Raw genomic sequence first — 20,656 nt, 5'->3', positions numbered from 1 at the left:
TAAACAGAGAACACAGATCTGAACTAAATATGAAGGGATGATATCTGTAAAGCATTTATATTTTTGTTTATCCTTGTTTTTTGTGGGGCAGGCAAGGTAAGGTGGTTTATGTCTGGGGCTGGATTTGGGCTTGGGGCCTTCTGGGTCCAGGGCTGGTGCTTTGTCCTCAGTGCCACCTAACTAATCCATGATGACATCTTTAAAATAAAGTTAAGAGGTAAGAGGAATGCACTGGAAGAAAGGGAAAGGGAAAGGTTGACTGGGGAAAAGTATCTCACATAAAATAAACAAGAAAAAGCTTATGTAGGGGAGGGGAAGAGGAGGAAGGAGTGGGAGAATGAGTGAACCTTACTATGATCAGAATTGGCTCGAAGAGGGAATAACATACACACTCAAGTGGGAATAGTATTTTGCCCTGAGGGAAAGTGGGAGGGAAAGGAGATAAGGGGGAGTGAGAAAAGGGGAAGGAAGGAAGGGCAGGTTGGGGGAGGGAGCAGAAGGTAAAGATGTTCTGCATAACTGCATATGTATGACTTATATTGAATTGCTTGATTTCATAGGAAGGGTTGAGGAGGGAGAGAGGAAGAACATTTAGAACAGAGAATTAGCTCAAAGACCTTAATGTCAACAGAGTTGTCTCAAGGAAGGAATAACATACACACCTAATTGGGAGGAGTAATCTATCTAACCCTATAGGAAAGTAGGAGGAGAAGAGGATAAGGGGGGAAGGGTGAAAGAAGGGAGTGGAGAGTGGGGGACAGGGCAGTCAGAAGCAAAACACGTTTGAAGAGCAATAGGGTAAAAGAAGATAGAAAATGGAGTAAATATCATAGGGAGGGAATAGGATGGAGGGAAACAGTTATTATTGATTATAATGGCAAAATGTATGGTACCCACTTTGCTGGGCTATTGTGGAGAAAATTCTTTGCCAAGTTTAAGGTACCATATAAAAGTTATGATGAACAGGATGCTCTCAGAAAAACCTGGAAAGACCTACATGAACTGAAGCAGAGTGAAATGTACTGTATACAAAATAACAGCAATAGTGGAAGATGATCTGATGGAAAGCATGTGGTTATTTTCAGCAATGCAATGATCCAATATAACTCTGAAGGACTTAAGAAAATTTCAATCTATCTACCGAGAAAGATCTAATGGTATCTGAAAACAAATTGAAGCATATTTTTTTGACAGTTCCTTAATCTGAAGTTTTGTTTTTGATCTGTTTTCTCTCACAACCTAGCTAATGTGGAGATGTTTTCCATGACTACTCATGTATAACTTATTTTTAATTGCTTGAGTTCTTGCAGGTGGGGGGTGGGAAGGGAAGGAGGAAGAGAAGTTGGAACACAAAGTTTTTAAAAATTGATGTCAAAATTTGTTTTTACATGTAATTTGGAAAATAAAATTCTTAACATAAGAAAAGATATTTATATACTCAGGGGTTACCCTAAACCTTGTCCTCTCTGGGAAGTAGATGGTGTGGTACCTAAGTACCACAAGCTCAAACTATTTTGGGGAATTTGTAAATTATAGAAATCCATTTTTATGGAAATCAAAGGTAAAATATAAACCACCCAAGTTTGCTGAAAGCTGAATGTGATGGTTCCTATGGAACCAGAGATAATTTATCCCTTTGAATGTTGGCCCATTTTATTATTTTGCAGCAGTAATATTTGAAACATAAACAAATTTACTGTAATCCCAAGTGGATTTCATCTTTATGAAAAACTATTACAAATCCATTGCATTTATAGCAAAATCTGAGCTTTATAACTTTTGTTTTTAAGACAAAATAATAATTCACTTTTATATTAGCACTTTAAGGTTCATAAAGAACTGTTCACACAATACAAATGTAAGATATCATTTGCAAATAGTATCACAACCCACATTTTATAGATGAGTAATCTCAGGTTCAGTAATACCAGGTGACCTCTCCAGAGTCATACAGTTAGTAAATGTTGCAGCCTGGACTATAAGACAATATTATTCCCAGCCAACCACCTTTCAATTTTTTGTCATCTAATTACTCATTTCCCAAAACTTTATAAATGTTTATTTCAAGGGGTGTTCAAAATCACTGCCTCTTTTTTTTTTCCTCCACAGACACAATGATTGGATTTAAAAAGCCGTAAGACTTGTGATTAGGATCAGTTTTGTCAAGAGTTTACTTAGGAATATAAATGCCTTGCTTTTGACATGGCTTTGGCTCCAGTTACTTGGAAGTGTTCCAAGCACTAACATCTGCAAGGCAAGTTTGCAAGGGAAAAATTGGTTGATTAGGGTCAGATTGAGAAAAACAGGTGAAGTGTGATGCTATTTGCATTCAGCAAAAATGCTGGTAATGCTTCTCAGAGTATAAAAAAGCAGTCTTTGAACAGGAACATGGACAGAACAACTGGGAAATGCTATAAGGGGACTACTAAATAGAAAAAAAGCCTCAATTAAAGTGAATAGTCAAAGGTTTTGAATGTCAGCATTCTCTTTAAATCTTCTATTTCTAAGTCATTTAAATAAATGCAAAGAAGTGACAACTTCAGGAAAATGACAGTGTGGAAGCCTAGGTGAAGGGCCCATGCCACTGAACCGACTTTGAAAAAATATAACTATTCAGATGCAAACTAGAGAAGTGCAAGCTACTTTTTACTATAGTAAAGACAACCAGTGCCACAAAATGCTTATAAATTGGGTAGGTAGATTTTAATAAATTTAAAAGCTGTAAAATACCTAATATCTGTTAGCATTGAATATATTCAAAGGAGTTCTGATCTGTTTTAAACCTTGATGAATTGCATGAGTTTTCAAACCCACCCTTTGCTTTCTGTATTCTTTATCCTGAAGAAGGGGAAGTGGTGGCATACTTTATGTCCTGTCATAGCATTATGATGCTACTGATGACATTTTGGTATCTGCATATGGTACATGATTGCATATCATGGTAGTTTGAGAAACTCTAGATCAACCTAAGAAAAATCCCATTAAAAAAAAGTTCTATTGACATAATGGAGTGTGTGTGAGCATGCACACCTGTGTATGCAAGACAAAAGAGGTGGTATGTTTTATATGTTTGGAGCCTCTCTTATTTCTCCTGGAATTTCTTGAATCAAAATCATTCAAGTTATAAAATAAGGACAAAGGTTGAGGAAATAAGGGCATTAGAAGATCTAATAAGTTTTCCTAATACATGCTGATCAATTGTATTGGATTTTGTCTTGGTCCATCATAGTAAACTATAGAAGCCTATGGAAAATAATGACTACAACAAATATTTAAATGCTCATTGCATGTAAATTACTTAACTGTCTAATAGAAAGATTTACAAAATTCTAGTAATGTTGGAATTTGAAGGAACCTTAGAAGTCACCTAATGCAACCATATTATTTTACAGATAAAGCAAAGTTAAGAGGGAAAGTGATTTGCCCAACTTAAGTATAATAGTAAGATAGATAGTTGTTTAGAGCTTTGATTGAAATGGGGTTTTGTAGTTTTGCTTTTTCTGTTGTGATTGTTGTTCAGTTATTTCAGTCATCTCCAATTCTTTGTGACCTCATTGGGGATTTTCTTGGCAAAAATAGTGTAGTGTTTTGCTATTTCTTTCTCCACCTCATTTTACAGATGAGGAAACTGAGACAAAAGGAGTTAAGTGACTTGCCCAGGGTCACACAGTTAGTAAGCATCTGAGGCCAGATTTGAAGTTAGGAAGATGAGTCTTCCTGACTCTAGGACTGGCACTCTATACACTGTGCCACCCAATTGCCCTGGTTTTCCTTTTTGTGCTTTATTATACTACTGGCTTTGTACTTAGAAGATTTGAGTTCAAACTGTGTCTTTGAGAGTTGTTCTGTGAGTAATCTTGGACAAGTCTGAGCTTAACCTCTAAGTCTCAGTGTTTTATTCTATAATATGAGATGCTTTCTGGCTGGCTTGAGTCCACTGCTATGGCATATTTTGACACAAATATTTGAAGCTCTGTGTCAGAACTATATATTATAAAAAGTGATTCCTTGCCAAAAATAGGTATTTTTTTCCTGTAATTTCACTTTTTGGGGAAAAGTGTATTTAAGTTACATAACAATTTATTGAACCCTGTAAAATAATAATTATTCTCTAAAATGTGGCATATGAAAACATGAAAACTTGAATCTAAAATAAGTTAAAATGAAGCTTTACCATATTTATTTCTTTGAAAGTCTGAGGCTGATAATTAACTTTGTAAATGAATGTAACTTCTTTAAAATTGAGTTAAGTATATAAAAGTATATTTTCTATTCAAAATATCAGTTATATATGCGTAGTCAAAAACAGGAAAAAGAAATCTTTTAGACTTTAAGTTCAATTAAAAAAAAAGAAATAGGTGTTTCCTGAGTTTCAATCTTCCTTAATATGAGACTGTTCAAGGAGGAATAATGATAATATTTTGCCAACAAGATGGGGCCAGGAAAATTGTAAAGTTAACTGAAACTTGCCTTCTATACCTTTTGTTTTGAATAAAACCTCTCATTTAAGGAAAAGACTTTAAGGTAAAGAACCAATAGATAGGAGTGGGATAGAGAGGTTTAGATAATTTGCTTACTCAGCTTGCAATAATATTAACCAACTTCATCCAACTTGGTAACCTCTTCCCTTTGACCTATAGGAAGGCTTCTGTGCAATCAAAATTCATGCATCTCCCTTCTCTTTATTTCTTTTTATTCATTCATCCATTCATTCAAAAATCATAATTAAGTATTTAATTATAGTGTTATTTAACTATACTGAATACTTAACTATATTGTCAGAACACTATTCTAGGTGATAAGAATGATAAAAAGTTTAGTTAAGGTATGCTCTTTCCCTTAATGGTGTTTCCAGCTACAAAAGGGGTTGGTGAATCATTGATAACTGCTAAACACAGTATTAAATGTTAAATGCCACTAAGAGATATAAAAGGAAGTAACAGAAAGTCTAAGGGAAAAGTTTATGGAAGAGACATTTGAGCCAGGCTTTAAAGGATTGGAAGGCAAAAAATGAGAGGATGGACATTCTAGGAAAAATGTGAGGAAAGGTATAGAGATGGGAAATCTCAGGGTATATTTGAGGTGCAGTGAGTCATCCATTTTGACTGAAATATTGGGTGCTTAGTGTGAAGTGACTTTAGAGAAGACTGACTGGAAATGGCAGTTCCATGTCGAACTTTAGATTATAGTCAATGGTGAAGCACCAAAGACTTTTGAACATGGGAGATCATTTAAGTAACTGATTTGGACGTGAGGGAGAAGAAAAAAAAGGTAGTACTTAATCCCAATGTTTTGAAAATTGTAGGTATGTGGTGGTGTCACTGTCAGAAATGGTAAAGTCAGAAAGGGGAGTAGGTTTGGAAGAAGCAGGGGGCACAGATACTTAGCTCTGAGAGGGTTTTTTTGTTTTTTGTTTTTGTTTTTGTTTTTGTTTTTTTTCAGGACAATGGGGGTTAAGTGACTTGCCCAGAGTCACACAGCTAGTAAGTGTCAAGTGTCTGAGGCCAGATTTGAACTCAGGTACTCCTGAATCCAGGGCCGGTGCTTTATCCACTGCGCCACCTAGCCACCCAGCTCTGAGAGGTTTTGATGACAGTAGGCTTTTCAGGTAGCAATGCCCCAATAAGAAATTGGGAATTGAGGATCTAAAGCCCTGAAGATAATTCAAGAGTTGGGAAATAGATTTGGTGGAGGTGGTAGTAGAGCATATAAAAATAAGTGAGATTACCAAGGGAGAATAGAAAAAGCAGTGAAAGATAGAGAACAGCACCTCAGGAAATACTGACAGTAAGGACTTAGAAGAGAATAAACATCCAATAAGGAAAATAGAGAAGACCAAAAAATAGAACTAGAACATGACATATACAGTAACTAATTTGTGTGATGCTCATAAAGTATTTTTGCATGGGCAATGCATGGACTTTTTAAGATCTTTTAAAAATGTGGAGGGGTAGTATGGAGATGTGGTATCAAAATAAAAAATGGTGAATTTTTTTTGCCTTTTTTTTATTGGTATCCCCAGTTGCTTAGCAGAGTGCTTGGCAAAGAGTAGGCTCTTAACAAATGATAATTGACTGAATATCAAAAAGCTTAAAGACACAGTATCATTCAATTCAAATCAATTCAACAAATTTTTATGAAGTGTCTACTATGTACTACTATGTGTACTATGTTGGCACTGTGCCAACTGCTGGAATATTAACATGCTGCAAATGCATGTGGTTTCAGATCTATCTTGATTAAAAGTAGATTACATTGAGTCACCTTCCCTATTTCTTATGCATTCAAGAAGTGGTTAACTCTTAAGAGTAATATCAAAATCTCAAGCTTGAGCTATTTCATAGAAGTTCACAGTTTGTCAGTTTTGTTCCTGCATCTAGGGAACACATTAATTCCCTAGGAGCAGCTGTGATTTTCTTCATATATTCACATACACACACAAACTCCTTCAAGGTGTTTCTTCCTCCTGCATGGGAGTTACTCTTCCTTCCACCATTCACTAGAATCTAGCTTCTTAAACTATGGGTTGTGACCCCATATGGAGTTGTATAACTGAATGTGGGGTTGTGAAAAATTTAGAAGTATTGAAAAGTTTTGTATATCTATATCTATATCTATACCTATATATCTCTATATCTATATCTCTTTTTCTCTATATGTGTATAGATAGGTAGATTAGATATAGATAGATATAGACATACATATAGATGTAGATATAGATATAGATGTATATGTAAATATATACTTTTGTATAAACAAAAAAAAGAAGAAACAAAACAATGTGTCAGCATTACCAAAGTTCTAAGTAATGCTGTTCAACCTAAAGGCAGGGATTTTACTGTACTACAAAGTAGTATAATTATGGCTAAGTTTTTTTCTTCAACTTCAGCAGACAACAGTATGTGTGTTTGTGTGTGTGTGTGTGTGTGTATGTATATATATATATATATATATATATATATATATATATATATATATATATATATATATATATATATATATATATATATATATATATATATAAGTTGTGGTTAAAGCTAATTTAAGGGAATACAATAATTTAATAAACTTTAAGGATGATAAAAGAGGTCTTTTCTAGTCCAGAAGATTTCTTCTTTTAAAAAATCAGTTTTTGAATATACTGTTTTAAAACAACAATACTTCCTGTGTTCTTACAGTGTTCAGCATGCAGTAATGAAAATTTCTTTGTTCCATTTAGAAATTGTAACTAAATTTAAAAGATTCCATGAATTTTCTTTAAGAAAGAAATTTTATCAATTTAGGTACAAATGGTTTATGACATAAAATAGGTAGCTACCAATGATTCTAAAAGTTATCTGTTATATGATCAAAGTAGTGTTAGAGGAAGATTACTTTAGAAGTGTGTTTAGAACAAGGAGAAAAACTGGATATGGGGAAAATAGGTGTTACAAAAATTCAAGTATGAGGTCTCAACCTCAAATAGTGGCCATTGTAAGTGAAGAGGAAGGGATAACTCTTAGAGAAACTTCTTAGAGAATTCTAAGAACCTACACATTGGTCATATATTGGATGTTATTAGTAAAGAAATCAGAATAATCAATAATATTGTGAGACTGATGGGGATCTGTGTTTACAATGCTATGAATGTTAATTTTATGATGGTAGGTTGGCATAGTCATTCAAGTGCTTGATTTTGGAGTTGAGACTTGAGTTAGAATTCTGATTTAAACACTGCATTACAATTGGCAAGGTCATTAATATCTCTCAATCTCATTTTCTCCATCTGTAAACTAAAGCACAATCAAATTAGTCAACATAAGAAATTGATGTGCTTTTATCAGTGGAAATGATATTAAGAGGCATTATCATCTGCTTTGTGCTGTACCCCAGGGATTATGGGATTTTGACATGTGATTCGTGACTGAAACGTTCCATTTGTATTGTCTTCTTGAAAGCAAAGACTGTCTTACTTTTCTATTTGTATCCTTAGCACTTAATACATTCCTTATTTATTCACATATTCAGTTAAACTGAGGATAATAATAGCAGCTACCTCACAGAGTTGTTGTGAATATTAAATGAGATAACATATGTAAATAATTTCTCAAATTTTGAAGCCCTATATAACTGTTATTATTATTATCACAACCAGCAGCATTATGATTGTGAGGGTGTGTGCATTCTAGGCATAAGGCGTGACCTCTTCAAAGGCAAAGACTCAAGTGATAGGATTAAGCTAGAAAAACAGGTTGAAGCCAATTGTGGTCACCCTTGAATTTTTTCATGTCTAACTCTTTGTGACCCCATTTTTGGAGTTTTCTTCACAAAGATACTGGAGTAGTTTTCCATTTTATTCTTCAGCTTATTTTACAGATGAAAAACTGAGGCAAACAGGTTTAAGTGACTTGTTCCATCTGTCACACAGCTAGTAAGTGTCTGAGACCAGATTTGAACTCAGAAAGATGAGTCTGTCTGACTCCAGGGCAGGAATTCTATCCACTTCACCACCTAGCTTCCCTTGAATAACAAACAAATAAATTTAAAATTTATATGGATGCCAATGAGGAGCTATGAAAATTTTTGTTTCATTTTGTTTTGTTTTTTAAGTACAGTGGAAGAATCAGACCTGTTTATAAAGAAGAGTATTCCACCTGTATGTAAAATGGATTGAAGTTTATTGGAGAGTTTTAGGATCTACAGTAGTATTTTTAAAAAGAAGTAATGAGGGCAGCTAGGTGGCACAGTGGATAAAGCACTGGCCCTGGATTCAGGAGTACCAGAGTTCAAATCTAGCCTCAGACACTTGACACTTACTAGCTGTGTGACCCTGGGCAAGTCACTTAATCTCCATTTCCCGGCAAATAAAAAAAAAAGAAGTAATGAGCCTAAATGAGCTAATAAGGAGGGAGAAAGGAAAGAAAATATACATGTGGTATTAGAGTAGTATCAACTGAGCTGATAGAATATAATGCAGGAGAAAGCTTAAGAAGGACAAAAATTTAATGAAGGAGAATCAAGAATCAAAGATTTGAGCCTTTTTAAGGAGAATGGGGATGGAATTGACATAGGAAAGTGGTGAAGAAGTGCCAGTTTAAAAAGAAAAAAAGATGATACTTAGTTCAGTTTTCTTGCTACAGCTGAAGTATCCACATGGACAGTTTTCAAAACATTAGACCAGTACAAATCCTCTTTGGCCTGAAAATTTGAATCTGTCCCTCCTACTTATACTTTTGCCAGAGTCCCAATTCCCCATACCTACCTATTGTTTCCCATCTCACTAGACTAAGAGATGACACACATCTGCCAAAGGCAGATTAATTCAGAGTTCCTCTGCAAACAAATATTCCCATGAAATCCAAAATAAAAGGGATTAAAATACAGGCAGGCATAAATCAAGCTTACTGCCTTTAGGTATCCCTGATGGTTTTAGTCCCAGGGACTGTGGGCCAGTATTTTCTTTTTCATGACTGTTTGGTTATTTTAGGTAAGGAAATTCTTCTTGCTTGTGTGTGCTATGGAAATATTTTATGTGATCACATTCTTTCACTTAGAAAATTTTTATTTAATATGCCCTTTCTATGCAGAAATATGCTTGGTACTATGGGAGATAAAAAGATGTATAACATTTATTTATTCTTTCATTCATCCGACAAGCATTTAATGAAAACTTATTCCGTGCAAAGCACTATGCTCAACATAATGCAACAAATACTAATTGGGCACATAGTATATACAAAGACACTGGGTTACAGACTTAAAATATAAAGGTTGTGCCTGCCTTGAAGAGCTTAGAATCTATTCAGGGATGTAAGGTGTCAACATAAATAACAATAGGTACTGTACCTTTTATTTAACCACTATTGGGAACTTCTTCAAGTAGCTACTTTGCAATTTAGGGTTGTCTAGAGCACTCAGAATTGAATTGACTTCCCCAGGCTCACCCAGTAGTATGGACACAAGTGGGACTCGAAACTAGTCCTTTGTGACTACAAGGTCATAGCTCTCTTAGAAATAAATGAGACAAAAGATAAAATGTGGTCAATTCAAATGAGTTATCTAGACAAAGTGCTCTGAGAAATTTGAATGAGGGAAATTGTCCTCAGATGAGAGAAGTCAAGCTTCATGGAAGCAAAATATTTGAGATAAGGCTTTGAAAGAAGGAAACGGTTTTAATAAGCAGAGATATTAGAGGTGGTTGCCAGATAACTAACGTACTGATCAGTAGAGCAGCTCAGAGATAATTAGGGTGGGGTATCTGGGGCAGAGGGAGAAAAACACTGAGTAAGGACAAATAAACAGAAATTTTAGTTGTATCCAAGGGAAAGTGAGTTGACCAGCTGGCTAGAATGGAAAGAGTATGTTGGAGAAGTTTTGACTTCATTTGAAAGATATATTGGAATCAAATGATGGATGAACTTAAAGGCTAGGAAAAGATATAGGGGGGCTAGATGAGGGATAAGCTTGAATGCTAGGCTAAATTTGAACTTTTTATTGGGTGCAACCTTTTAATAATAATATCTGACATTTTGGTAATAATTTATAGATATTGTTTATTCTTTTGCTTTTTAATGGTTTTTCTTTATTTAATTGAATGTTTCCTAATTACATGTAAAGTTTTGTTTTTCAATAATAATTAAAAAAGATGAGTTCCAAATTCTTTTCTTCCCTGACACCCTCTCCTCTCCTTGGGGAGGCAAGGACTTTGTTATTGATTCTACATGTGAAGCTATGAAAAACATATTTCCATATCAGCAATGTTATAAAAGAAAACAGACAAAAAATAAAATATTTTTAAAAAGAAAGTAAAAAAGTAAGCTACAATCTGTATTCAGAACTCATTAGTTCTCTCTCTCTGGAGGTAAATAGCATTTTTCATCTTGGGTACTTTGGAATTATCATGGATCATTATCTTAATTATTATTAATCATTATCTTAAGTAGATAAATCTTTCAGTTGATCATCCTTACCATATTGCTGTTACTGTGTACAGTATTCTGTTGATTCTGCTCATTTCACTTTGAATGAGGTCATATTAAGTCTCAGGTTTTTCTGAATCCTTGCTGCTCATCATTTCTTATAGCATAGTACTATTCTATCACCATCATATACCACAATTTATTCAGGCATTCCCTAATCTATGGGCAGCCCCTCAACATTGTACATTGTTGTATACTTTTGGTCATAGTTCCAAATTATTCCCTAGAATGGTTGGACCAGTTCACAATCCTATCAACAGTACATTAGCATCCTAATTTTTCTGCATTTCCAACATTTGTCATTTTTCTTTTCAGTCATGTTAGCCAATCTGAAAGGTGTGGGGTGGCTTCTCAGAGTTATTTTAATTTGTATCATATAACTATTCTGGGTTTGATTTTGTCTTCTGAAAACTGTCTCTTTTCATAACTTTTTATCATTTATCAACTTGGGAATGACTCCTTTCTATAAATTTGGTTCAGTTTTCTATGTATTTGAGAAATGACGCCTTTATCAGAGAAATGTGTTAAAATAATTTTCCCAGTTTCCTGATTTCATTCTAATTTTGGCTACATTAATTTTGTTTGTGCAAAAGCTTTTTTCATTTCATGTACTCAAAATTATTTTATTTTCTCTGATCCTTTCTGTTTCTTGTTGGGTCCTAAACTCTTCCCTTATGCAGATTTCTGACAGGTACATTTTCCAGAGTTTTCTAATTTACTTCTGATATCACTCTTTATCATCATTTATCTATTTTGGTCTTACCTTGGCATATTATGTGACATGTTGGTTTATGCCTAATTTCTGCCAAACTGCCTTTTAGTTTTCTCAGCACTTTTTGTCAAATGTTTAATTCTTACCCCATTAACTTGTATATTTGTGTTTATCAAACACTATGTTACTATGGTCACTTACTACTATATACTGTATAACTAATTTCTTCCACTGATCCACCACTCTATTTCTTTTCCTTTCTTTTCTTTCCTTTTTTTTTTTTGCGGGGCAATGGGGGTTAAGTGACTTGCCCAGGGTCACACAGCTAGTAATTGTCAAGTGTCTGAGGCTGGATTTGAACTCAGGTACTCCTGAATCCAGGGCTAGTGCTTTATTCACTGCACCACCTAGCCACCCCCACCACTCTATTTCTTAATTAGTACCAGATTATTTTGATGATTATCACTTTGAAATATAGTTTGAAATTTGGAACTGCTAGGCTGTCTTCTTTTACATTTTCTCCCCACTGATTCCCTTGATATTCTTGACTTTTTGATCTTCCAGATGAATTGTTATTATTTTTTTTAGTTTTATAAGCCAATTATTTGGTAATTTGACTGGTATGGCACTGAATAAGTAAATTAACTCAGAGAGAATTGCCATTTTTTATTATATTGGCTTGGCTTACTAATGAGAAGTTAATACTTCTTCAATTGTTTAGATCTGTCTTTATTTATGTGAAAAGTGTATTGTAATTGTATTCATAAAATCCTAAATTTGTCTTGGCAGGTAAACTCCCAAGTATTTTATATTGTCTGCAATTAATTTAAATGGAATTTCTCTTTCTATTTATTGCTGCTGACTTTTGTTAGTAGTATTACACGTATTGTTTCATTTGAGCCTCACAGAAATCTTTTGAAGTAGGTACTACAGACATTATTATTTCCCATTTCAATTGAGGTTATTGAGGCTCAGAGAAGAGACTTGCCCATGGCCATCTAGCTAATAACTATCAGAGGCAGTGTTTGAATCTGTATCTTCCTGACTCTAGGTCAAGCACTCTATACCTCTCTTAAAAAGTGTGACCAAATTATTCTGAGGTAGATAGACTCATAGGAAAGATTACTAATTCAACTTCTTTATCCTATGAAGGATTATCCTTGAAACCCTATCAAAGAGATGAGAACATATTCTATTTTTAAACACCTGATTAGATGCCACAAATTTCCTGGGAGTTCATTTTTCAGGAAACTATTCCATAAATTTCAATCTAGTTCAAGTCCATAGACTTTCCATTTTAATTCAGCAGGGCTTAAGTGTACCTCCTGTTGGTAACAGTTAAAAATAATAAATAACTTTTTTATAATGCCAACTATGTGATAGGCATTATGCTAAGCATTTAGAATTATTATCCCATTTGATGATTTGATTTTAAACATTTATTTATTCATTTTTCTTATTTAATTTTGATTTTTTATGGCATGAGTTTATTATCATATATACACTTCTATACTACCTAAAATAAAGTTGCAAATTGAAAAATATTTTAAAAGTGCTGGTAAGATCAGTTTGTTTTAATTTATAGAACAATGGGAAGTTAAGGGAGGAGAACATGGAAAACTCCATGTAAGGAAATAAGATACGAAATAAATATTTTTTGTCAGTTGTATGATAGTATTTTTCCCACTGGTATCAGTATTTCATTTGTACCCTCAATAGGAACATAAAAATAATTTCTTTTTTTTTTCTTTGTGGGACAATGAGGGTTAAGTGAGTTGCCCAGGGTCACACAGCTAATATCAAGTGTCTGAGTTAGGATTTGAACTCAGGTCCTCCTGAATTCAGGGCCAGTGCTTTATCCACTGTGCCACCTAGCTGCCCCCATAAAAGTAATTAAGTGACCTTAGGAATAAGTCAATAAAGCTCTGCAGAATTATTAAAAAAAGAATCACAGATGTTAATACTACATAGGATTAAATTTATAATGTTTTAAGAATCAGAATCTCAGAGCTGAAAAATGCTTTCAAGGTTTAACACATACAGTTCATCTGTGAACCGAAATCCACTGCACATTAGTAATGACAAATGATAATTTAGCCTTAACTTGAGAACCTCTAGGGATGGTTCTCCATCTCTTAGGGCAAAATATCCTATGCATTAGGGAGTTTTTCCTGATATTGAGCCACAATCTGGTTCTCTGCAACTTCTTTCCATAGTTCCTAATCCTGACTCTGGCCAAGCAGAACAAGTTTAATTTCTCCTCTGTGTGACACCCTGATGTCTCTTCAAGTACTTGAAGAAAGTGCTCATATTATTCTGTCTTTTCTTCTTCACATTAAACCTCATCAGTTTTTTCCATTGGCCCTCTAGTCTTCTTACCATCCCAGTAGCCCTTTTTCAGATGAACTGAAGTTTTTGAATATCTTTAAAATATGGTGCCTAGAATTGAATACTGTACCCCAGATATTGTCTAGGGGAAAAACAGTATATATAGAACTTATATTTAGTTCTAGATTCACTGTCTCTGAATGAAGCCTTAAGATTAATTATTTCAGATGCCATGTCACACTGTTGATTCATATTGAGCTTGTAGTTCCCTAAAACCCATAGATGTTTTCCATTGTAATGATTGTCTAGCCATGTCTCCCTTATCTCATATATATTGTTAATCTATATATTCATTTGCCCCAATTTGGATTCTACCTTAGTAGCTTTGTCTTATTATCTTAGTCTAACAAAGTAATTTTGACTCCTCATTATGTTGTTTAATTGTTAACTGTCTTCCCCAGGTACATGTCATGGGCCATTAGGTAGCCTTAATTCAAATTATTAATAAAACTATGGGGAAAAATCATAATCAAGGACAGGTCACTGGGAGACTGCAATAGAGACATTTTTAAAAGGTGATATTGGTCAATTACTGACCACATATTAGTTCCTAATATTTGAACTATTCTGAATCTACTTCTCCATACTATTATCTAGTCAAGATCTCTCTATCTTGCCCATAAGAATATAATAAAATACTATTAAATACCTTGTTAAAATTCAGGAATACTGTGCCCATGACATTACTCTCATTTACCAGTAATCTTGTAAAAAATAAAGAATTGTGTTAATCTAGAATGTCTTGATAAACCCATGCTGTTTTTAGTGATCATGATTTTCCTTTCTAAAGGCTCCCAAGTAATTTCTTTCTTTAGTTTGTTCTATTAATTATCATACACACACACACATATATATATATATATATATATATATATATATATATATATATATATATATATATATTTTAAGGGCAATGAGGGTTAAGTGACTTGCCCAGGGTCACATAGTTAGTAAGGGTCAAATGTCTGAGACTGGATTTGAACTTGGGTCCTCCTAAATCCAGGGCAGGTGTTTTATCCACTGTGCCACCTAGCTGCTCCTCTAGTGATTATCTAGGAATTGAGGAAAAAGTATCAAGAAGTCCAAATGTACTTCCTTTATGTTAAGGTTTCTAGTTCACCTTGTTTATCACCCAAACTCAAGTCATTTGTATATGGACATCTAAGGTTGTGAATCTTATTCCTGCTCCTCTTCTTAAATACTATCTCTTGATAATTATTCATCATCACTATCAATGCTTGTCTTCCTATGGCCTACCATTCTCTAAAGAATTTGGCTTACTTGATGAAGGTGGTGAGGTTTCTGTTCCCTTTATCTTTATTTCTAAGCTCTCTTAAGTGGATTCACCCATCTCCAAGTAAAGATATTTTATCTACCCTTGTTAAGTATAGTCCATTCCTGGCTAAGATCCCATCATTTTCTCATTTTATTTCAGCCTATGTATTTATTTTTTAAAATTTTTCTACATATCTTTAAGTGGACGTTGGCTTCAAAACTGGCACTTCGATTATATTGGGGAACATGGTCTTATGAATCTGTTTTTAGTTCCTGGAAACATTCATTCCTGCCAAGAATAAATACTGTAGCTAGAAATGTAGGTAATTAAACTGATTTCTATTTAATTGAATTTTACTGTTAAGCTCTTCATTTAAAATTTAGGAATTGAGGGAATGGGAGAAAATTATTCTTAGCATAAACATTCCATTTATTATGTCCTTGCAGTCTGTTTAAGAATATACTAGCTCTAAAGCATTTTTAGATGTAACCTAAATCCATACCATAACTTATCATTCTCGAACAATAATGTGACTTTTGTCAGGCAAACTATGTAGGAAGTTTCTGTTATACCTCCCCTATGTCTCCCCCACACCCTTTATCTCACACATGCTCTTAAATTACTTTATTAGTCTTGATTATAACTTACTTTTGATTCCATAAGCAATATTAATGTCTGACAAAGTTTCCCTTCACAGGTTTCCAAAATCTCTTAAATGTCTCTCAGTAGGAACAGTGTCTCTTCTCTCACCTTTTGGCTTGGCCTTCATGGGCCATTTCACCATCAGCTTTCTAGCTAAGGCTTCGAGAATCTACTTTTCCCAATTTAATCCTTCACTGAGAAACAATTTTTCTCTATCTTGTCCCTAAAACTATCCCATTTACTTCTTTCCTAGCTCATGTAGAGGGACCTCTTAACTCAATTTCAATTTATTCCAGTGAAACTTAGTTCCTTATTCTGAACTTGCCCTCCCAGGGGGGTCTGCCCCAAATCCCCCCATGCCCTATTTATCTCTTTTTGGTTAAGATAAGCTTGTATCTTAGAGTATCAATAGAGATTAAACACTTTCCCCACATTCTTAGTTGGGGATTATCAATCAATATCATATATTACCATTTTGAGGCACAGACCTACCTTGACTCCTCTCTTTCCTTAGTAGTGCATTCCCTTCATCCTCTCCTTGATGATGTGATTACAAATAACAATAAATGGAAATATTGAAATATAAACATATTATCTGAGGTCTAACATCCAGTAGAGGGGCTATTGTACTAAAGCCCTTCAGAGAAACTTAAGGATAATTCTTGCAGATGTAGTGGTAGATGAGATAACAATACACCATCATTAACTTGTATGTATACTGTATATTTACTACTCATTTCCCTCATCTCATAAATATCTCACATTTTATTTGGCAACTAGATTGATGGTGAATTTCATAGACCTCACTTAGTCTATGAACAGAAGAACAGATAGTTTATTTGGTGAGGACACAGCATAATGTGACCTTAAACCCAAATATTATTCCTAGTGAAGATGAAGCCCATTAGGTCTCCAGCCTCCTCCAATAGAGTTGTAAAGGTATTAAGGTCACCAATTGTATTGAAAATATTCATCTGAAAAATAAGTCTTAACTCTCTCATGATATCATCTTGTATAATTCTAAGCTAGAGTTGACTTTGGGCTTCGTGATCTATAATAATACTTGTGGCTTATTACACACTCTGGGGTACTTGATTGGTTTATCTTCTTCTAATTTTTTCACATATGAAAGTTTCCTAAGCTAGATGTCAACTTCTTGAATGTGTCAAACCCTTTTGTACATGAGTCATATCCTCTTATAATAACAGTTAACATTTATATAACACTTTAAGATTTACAAAGCCCTTTACAAATATTGGCTCATTTTCCTCCACAGCAAAGAAGGGAGGTGGATGATATTGTTTATTTTCATTTTACAGATGAGGAACTGAAGCACAGAAAGGTTAAGAGACTTTCCCAGGGTCACAAACTTAGGACATATCTGAGGTTGGGTGCTCTATTTACCATGCAATGTAGTAGCAAGTAGAGCATTGTGCACATAGTAGGATCTCAATAAATATTTGCTGATTGAATATGTATTCATATGAAGCTGCTGCATAGGAAAGAATAGAGGAAAGATTGTCAAAATATCAGCAGTGTAGTGTTTATTTTTCCACTAAATCAATATGACTGGGAAAATCCCTTGGACTCTGTGGGCCTCAGTTTTCCCATCTGTAAAATAAGCAGGTGGGACTAAGATCATAAAACCATAGACTAGCAGAATTGGAAAGAACCCAGAGATCATCCATGTGATCAAACCAAGTCCTAGAGAGGTAAAGTTGCCTAAATGGCAGTCACATAGGAAAATTAGTAACAAATTCAAAAGTAGGACATAGGTTTCCTAATCCTTAATCTAGTGCTATTTCCCCCATATCAACCTACTTTTCAGAAAGTACTTTATACTAAAAAAAAAAAAAAGCATATGATTTTCAGTTGTATTCCCTGAGCAACATAAGTATAGATAACAGATATTTTCAAGTTCATGAAACTTCTGTCAAAGGAACCAATCAGAGCGATTTTTCTTAGTTTTCTTGGCAGGAAAAATATGTACAAAAATAAATTATATAATTCTTCTTCTTTTGTCTTAAATTACTTTTAGCAAGCTCTATTTCCAAGATTGGCTCTGACCCTCTAAAAATTGTGCATGATGCTGTGGAAGAAACTACAGATTGGATCTATGGATTTTTTTCATTGCTGTCTGATATCATATCTTCTGAAGAAGAAGATGATGACGACGATGATGATGGAGTTGACACTGATGAAGGTAATAGGAACAAGGGATATGTTTAAGTGTTTGTACTCCAATTCATCATGTATTATTATGGCTTATTCAGTTTTAACCACATGTAGGCACTGAGATCAAACCAGGAAATAGTGAAATGGATCTCTAACCCAGTACTAATAGTACATCAACTAGTCCCTCTGCTCAGCTTTCATCTTGAATTTGATTCGCCAATACAGTTCCAATGTCAGAGAAGAGGGCTAGATCATTTGATGCTGTAAACCCATGATAGAAACACATTTCCAGATGCTGCTTAGGATAAGACTTAGTACAAAGTTTTATCTCTAATCTTGAAACCAGAAGGAGCAAAAGGGCAACAGTGATATGAAATGCACACTGTGGGGACCAATTTTTAATTGGGGAGTGCTAGCTAAGCGGCTCGCCACAATATTGGGGCAAGGAAAGAAACCAGCAGCCTCCCTCAAAACAGAACAAGATTTATTTTAACAAGAACAAACTTAAAAAAAAAAAACACAAACAGGATCAGTAGGATCAAGGGAAAGGAAATAAAAATGGGGAAAGGGAAATTATAATACCTGAAAAATGCCACCACCCAGGAATCAGCTGAAAATTCGTGGCAGAATGCCTGTCGCTTTCCACCTTCCACCTAGAATGCCCAATTCTCCTCCCCCAAACCTAGAAACACCCCACACACATGGGATGGCCACTCTGACAGTCACATGACTGCCCTCACTAAGCTTCCAATCATTATAATTTTGCCAGGCCCATGTAGGCATCAGCGAGTGGTGATGACGTGAGGTGCCAGAGCCCTGGCAATGGCTACAACCAGTGGGTGGAGCACCGTGTGGTTTGCGGAGCCCTAGGCCAGTGCTTGCTGAGGCATAAAAACCTCAAATAACAATTAATTCTTTACATTCCCCCCTTTGTTTCATCAAGAAACACGGGGTGTTTCCTTAATGGAACAATAAACAATAAATACATTTTAAAAAATAACAGAATATCATAACCAATGCTAACAAACAATATAGTAATAACAATATAGAAAGGGAAATACATATTACAGATGATGTATATAGTAACAGAAATAAAAACAAAAATGTCCATTTAAAGTACTTAAAATTTTGTCTTCAATGGAGGGTTGAGATGTCATCAGGGGAACTGGACTCTGGTCTGGATTCTGGCTGTCTCTGGATTCTGGTTGTCTCTGGAACTGCGGGATTTTCATTAATCTTTAGCATAGCATTGTCCAAAAATGTTCAAATTAAACAATGAAAGTTCTTCAAAATATACAAAACAAGTTTAAACTTGATATATATACAGCATATTGGAGTCCCCCATTTGGAGGACACTCATATCCATACGCAATACAAAATTGAGACAGTTATGACATTACTAGCACTTTTTACCACTATATGTCTGGATCAAGGCCAAATTTAGTTATGTGTCCATATGACACCTGAAAATGTTATGGAAAGGTTACCATACCACATCTCGTGGTGTATAGATGTCTAATAATTGTGCTAGGCCTCAGGTGCATCGATTCTGACAGTGCCACCAGATTGAGTGAAGAAGCCAAGTTAAGTTAAACTAGGTGCATACATTAGGGCTAACATGACACCAGAACATTTTTGGAGTGAGAGAGGAAGAAACTGGACTATGTCTAGCGAGTGTGCTCTACATAGCTGCTCTCATAAGCCAACTATGGACTTCCTGAATGTATTTGTCTATTCTCTCAGCCTCTATCAGGGTATCTTACATGTACCTGTCTCTCCTCCTGTTGTACATATATTCTTTCCAGGGCCTGCAACATGGAGTTGAACCATCTCCATTAAGCTCATTGTAAGAGCAATTAGTCTCTGAAATGGTAAGTTTCCATAAATCATAAATCTCGTATTAATTTCACCAAAGACAATTTGATGGTAAAAATGTGTGCTACACTGCATAACTTAGGATATACTTGAAATATATATATATATATATATATATAATCCCAAACCATACCCAGAGTATACATAGTCACAATGACATGCAAATCATAAATGAATATAAATGACTGATATTATTAAGCATTATTACAGAATCTTCATTAAGCAAGTAAACCACATCATCTTGTTCATGAATTCTCTATCTAGTACAATGACAATAACAGATACTTGAAATGATAAACAATTTATCAAAAGGAAATAAAACATCAGTGAGACTCAATATGTTCATTAATTGCCTTATAAATCAAGCAATAAGGTTCAATAACCCTTTCTAGAAGACAGAGCCTTGTGCTCTTGGTGGAGAAGTTCTTCACCTGTAGGAGGAAAAGCTTGTTTAAGGTAAAAGCTTATAATGCTGGAATTTGGGGTACATCACATTTTTTAAACTGGTTCCCCAATTCTCTGCATGCCAAAGTGGCAGGGGTTTCTGAATCATCATTGATTCTTCTAACGCTGTCATAATGACTGTTATGGTAGAAAATATGGAGTTCTTTAGCGTCGACTTTGTCTGTG

General features: G+C 34.6%; 1 protein-coding gene across 1 annotated transcript in view; it reads left to right on the top strand.

Annotated features, from left to right (window-relative positions):
- TRDN (triadin) overlaps nucleotides 1-20,656 on the top strand; it is a 170,719-nt gene that overhangs the window by 89,460 nt on the left and 60,603 nt on the right. The window contains exon 3 of the mRNA XM_044000627.1: nucleotides 18,015-18,179. Coding sequence (XP_043856562.1) covers nucleotides 18,015-18,179 — 165 coding nt within the window. The remainder of the gene's footprint in view (nucleotides 1-18,014; nucleotides 18,180-20,656) is intronic.

The sequence above is a fragment of the Dromiciops gliroides genome, chromosome 4 (genome assembly GCF_019393635.1).
Source record: "Dromiciops gliroides isolate mDroGli1 chromosome 4, mDroGli1.pri, whole genome shotgun sequence".
In the NCBI taxonomy this organism is placed as follows: Eukaryota; Metazoa; Chordata; class Mammalia; order Microbiotheria; family Microbiotheriidae; genus Dromiciops; species Dromiciops gliroides.
The sequence above is the reverse complement of the archived record's forward strand: the minus strand, read 5'-3'. Positions and strand labels throughout refer to the sequence as shown.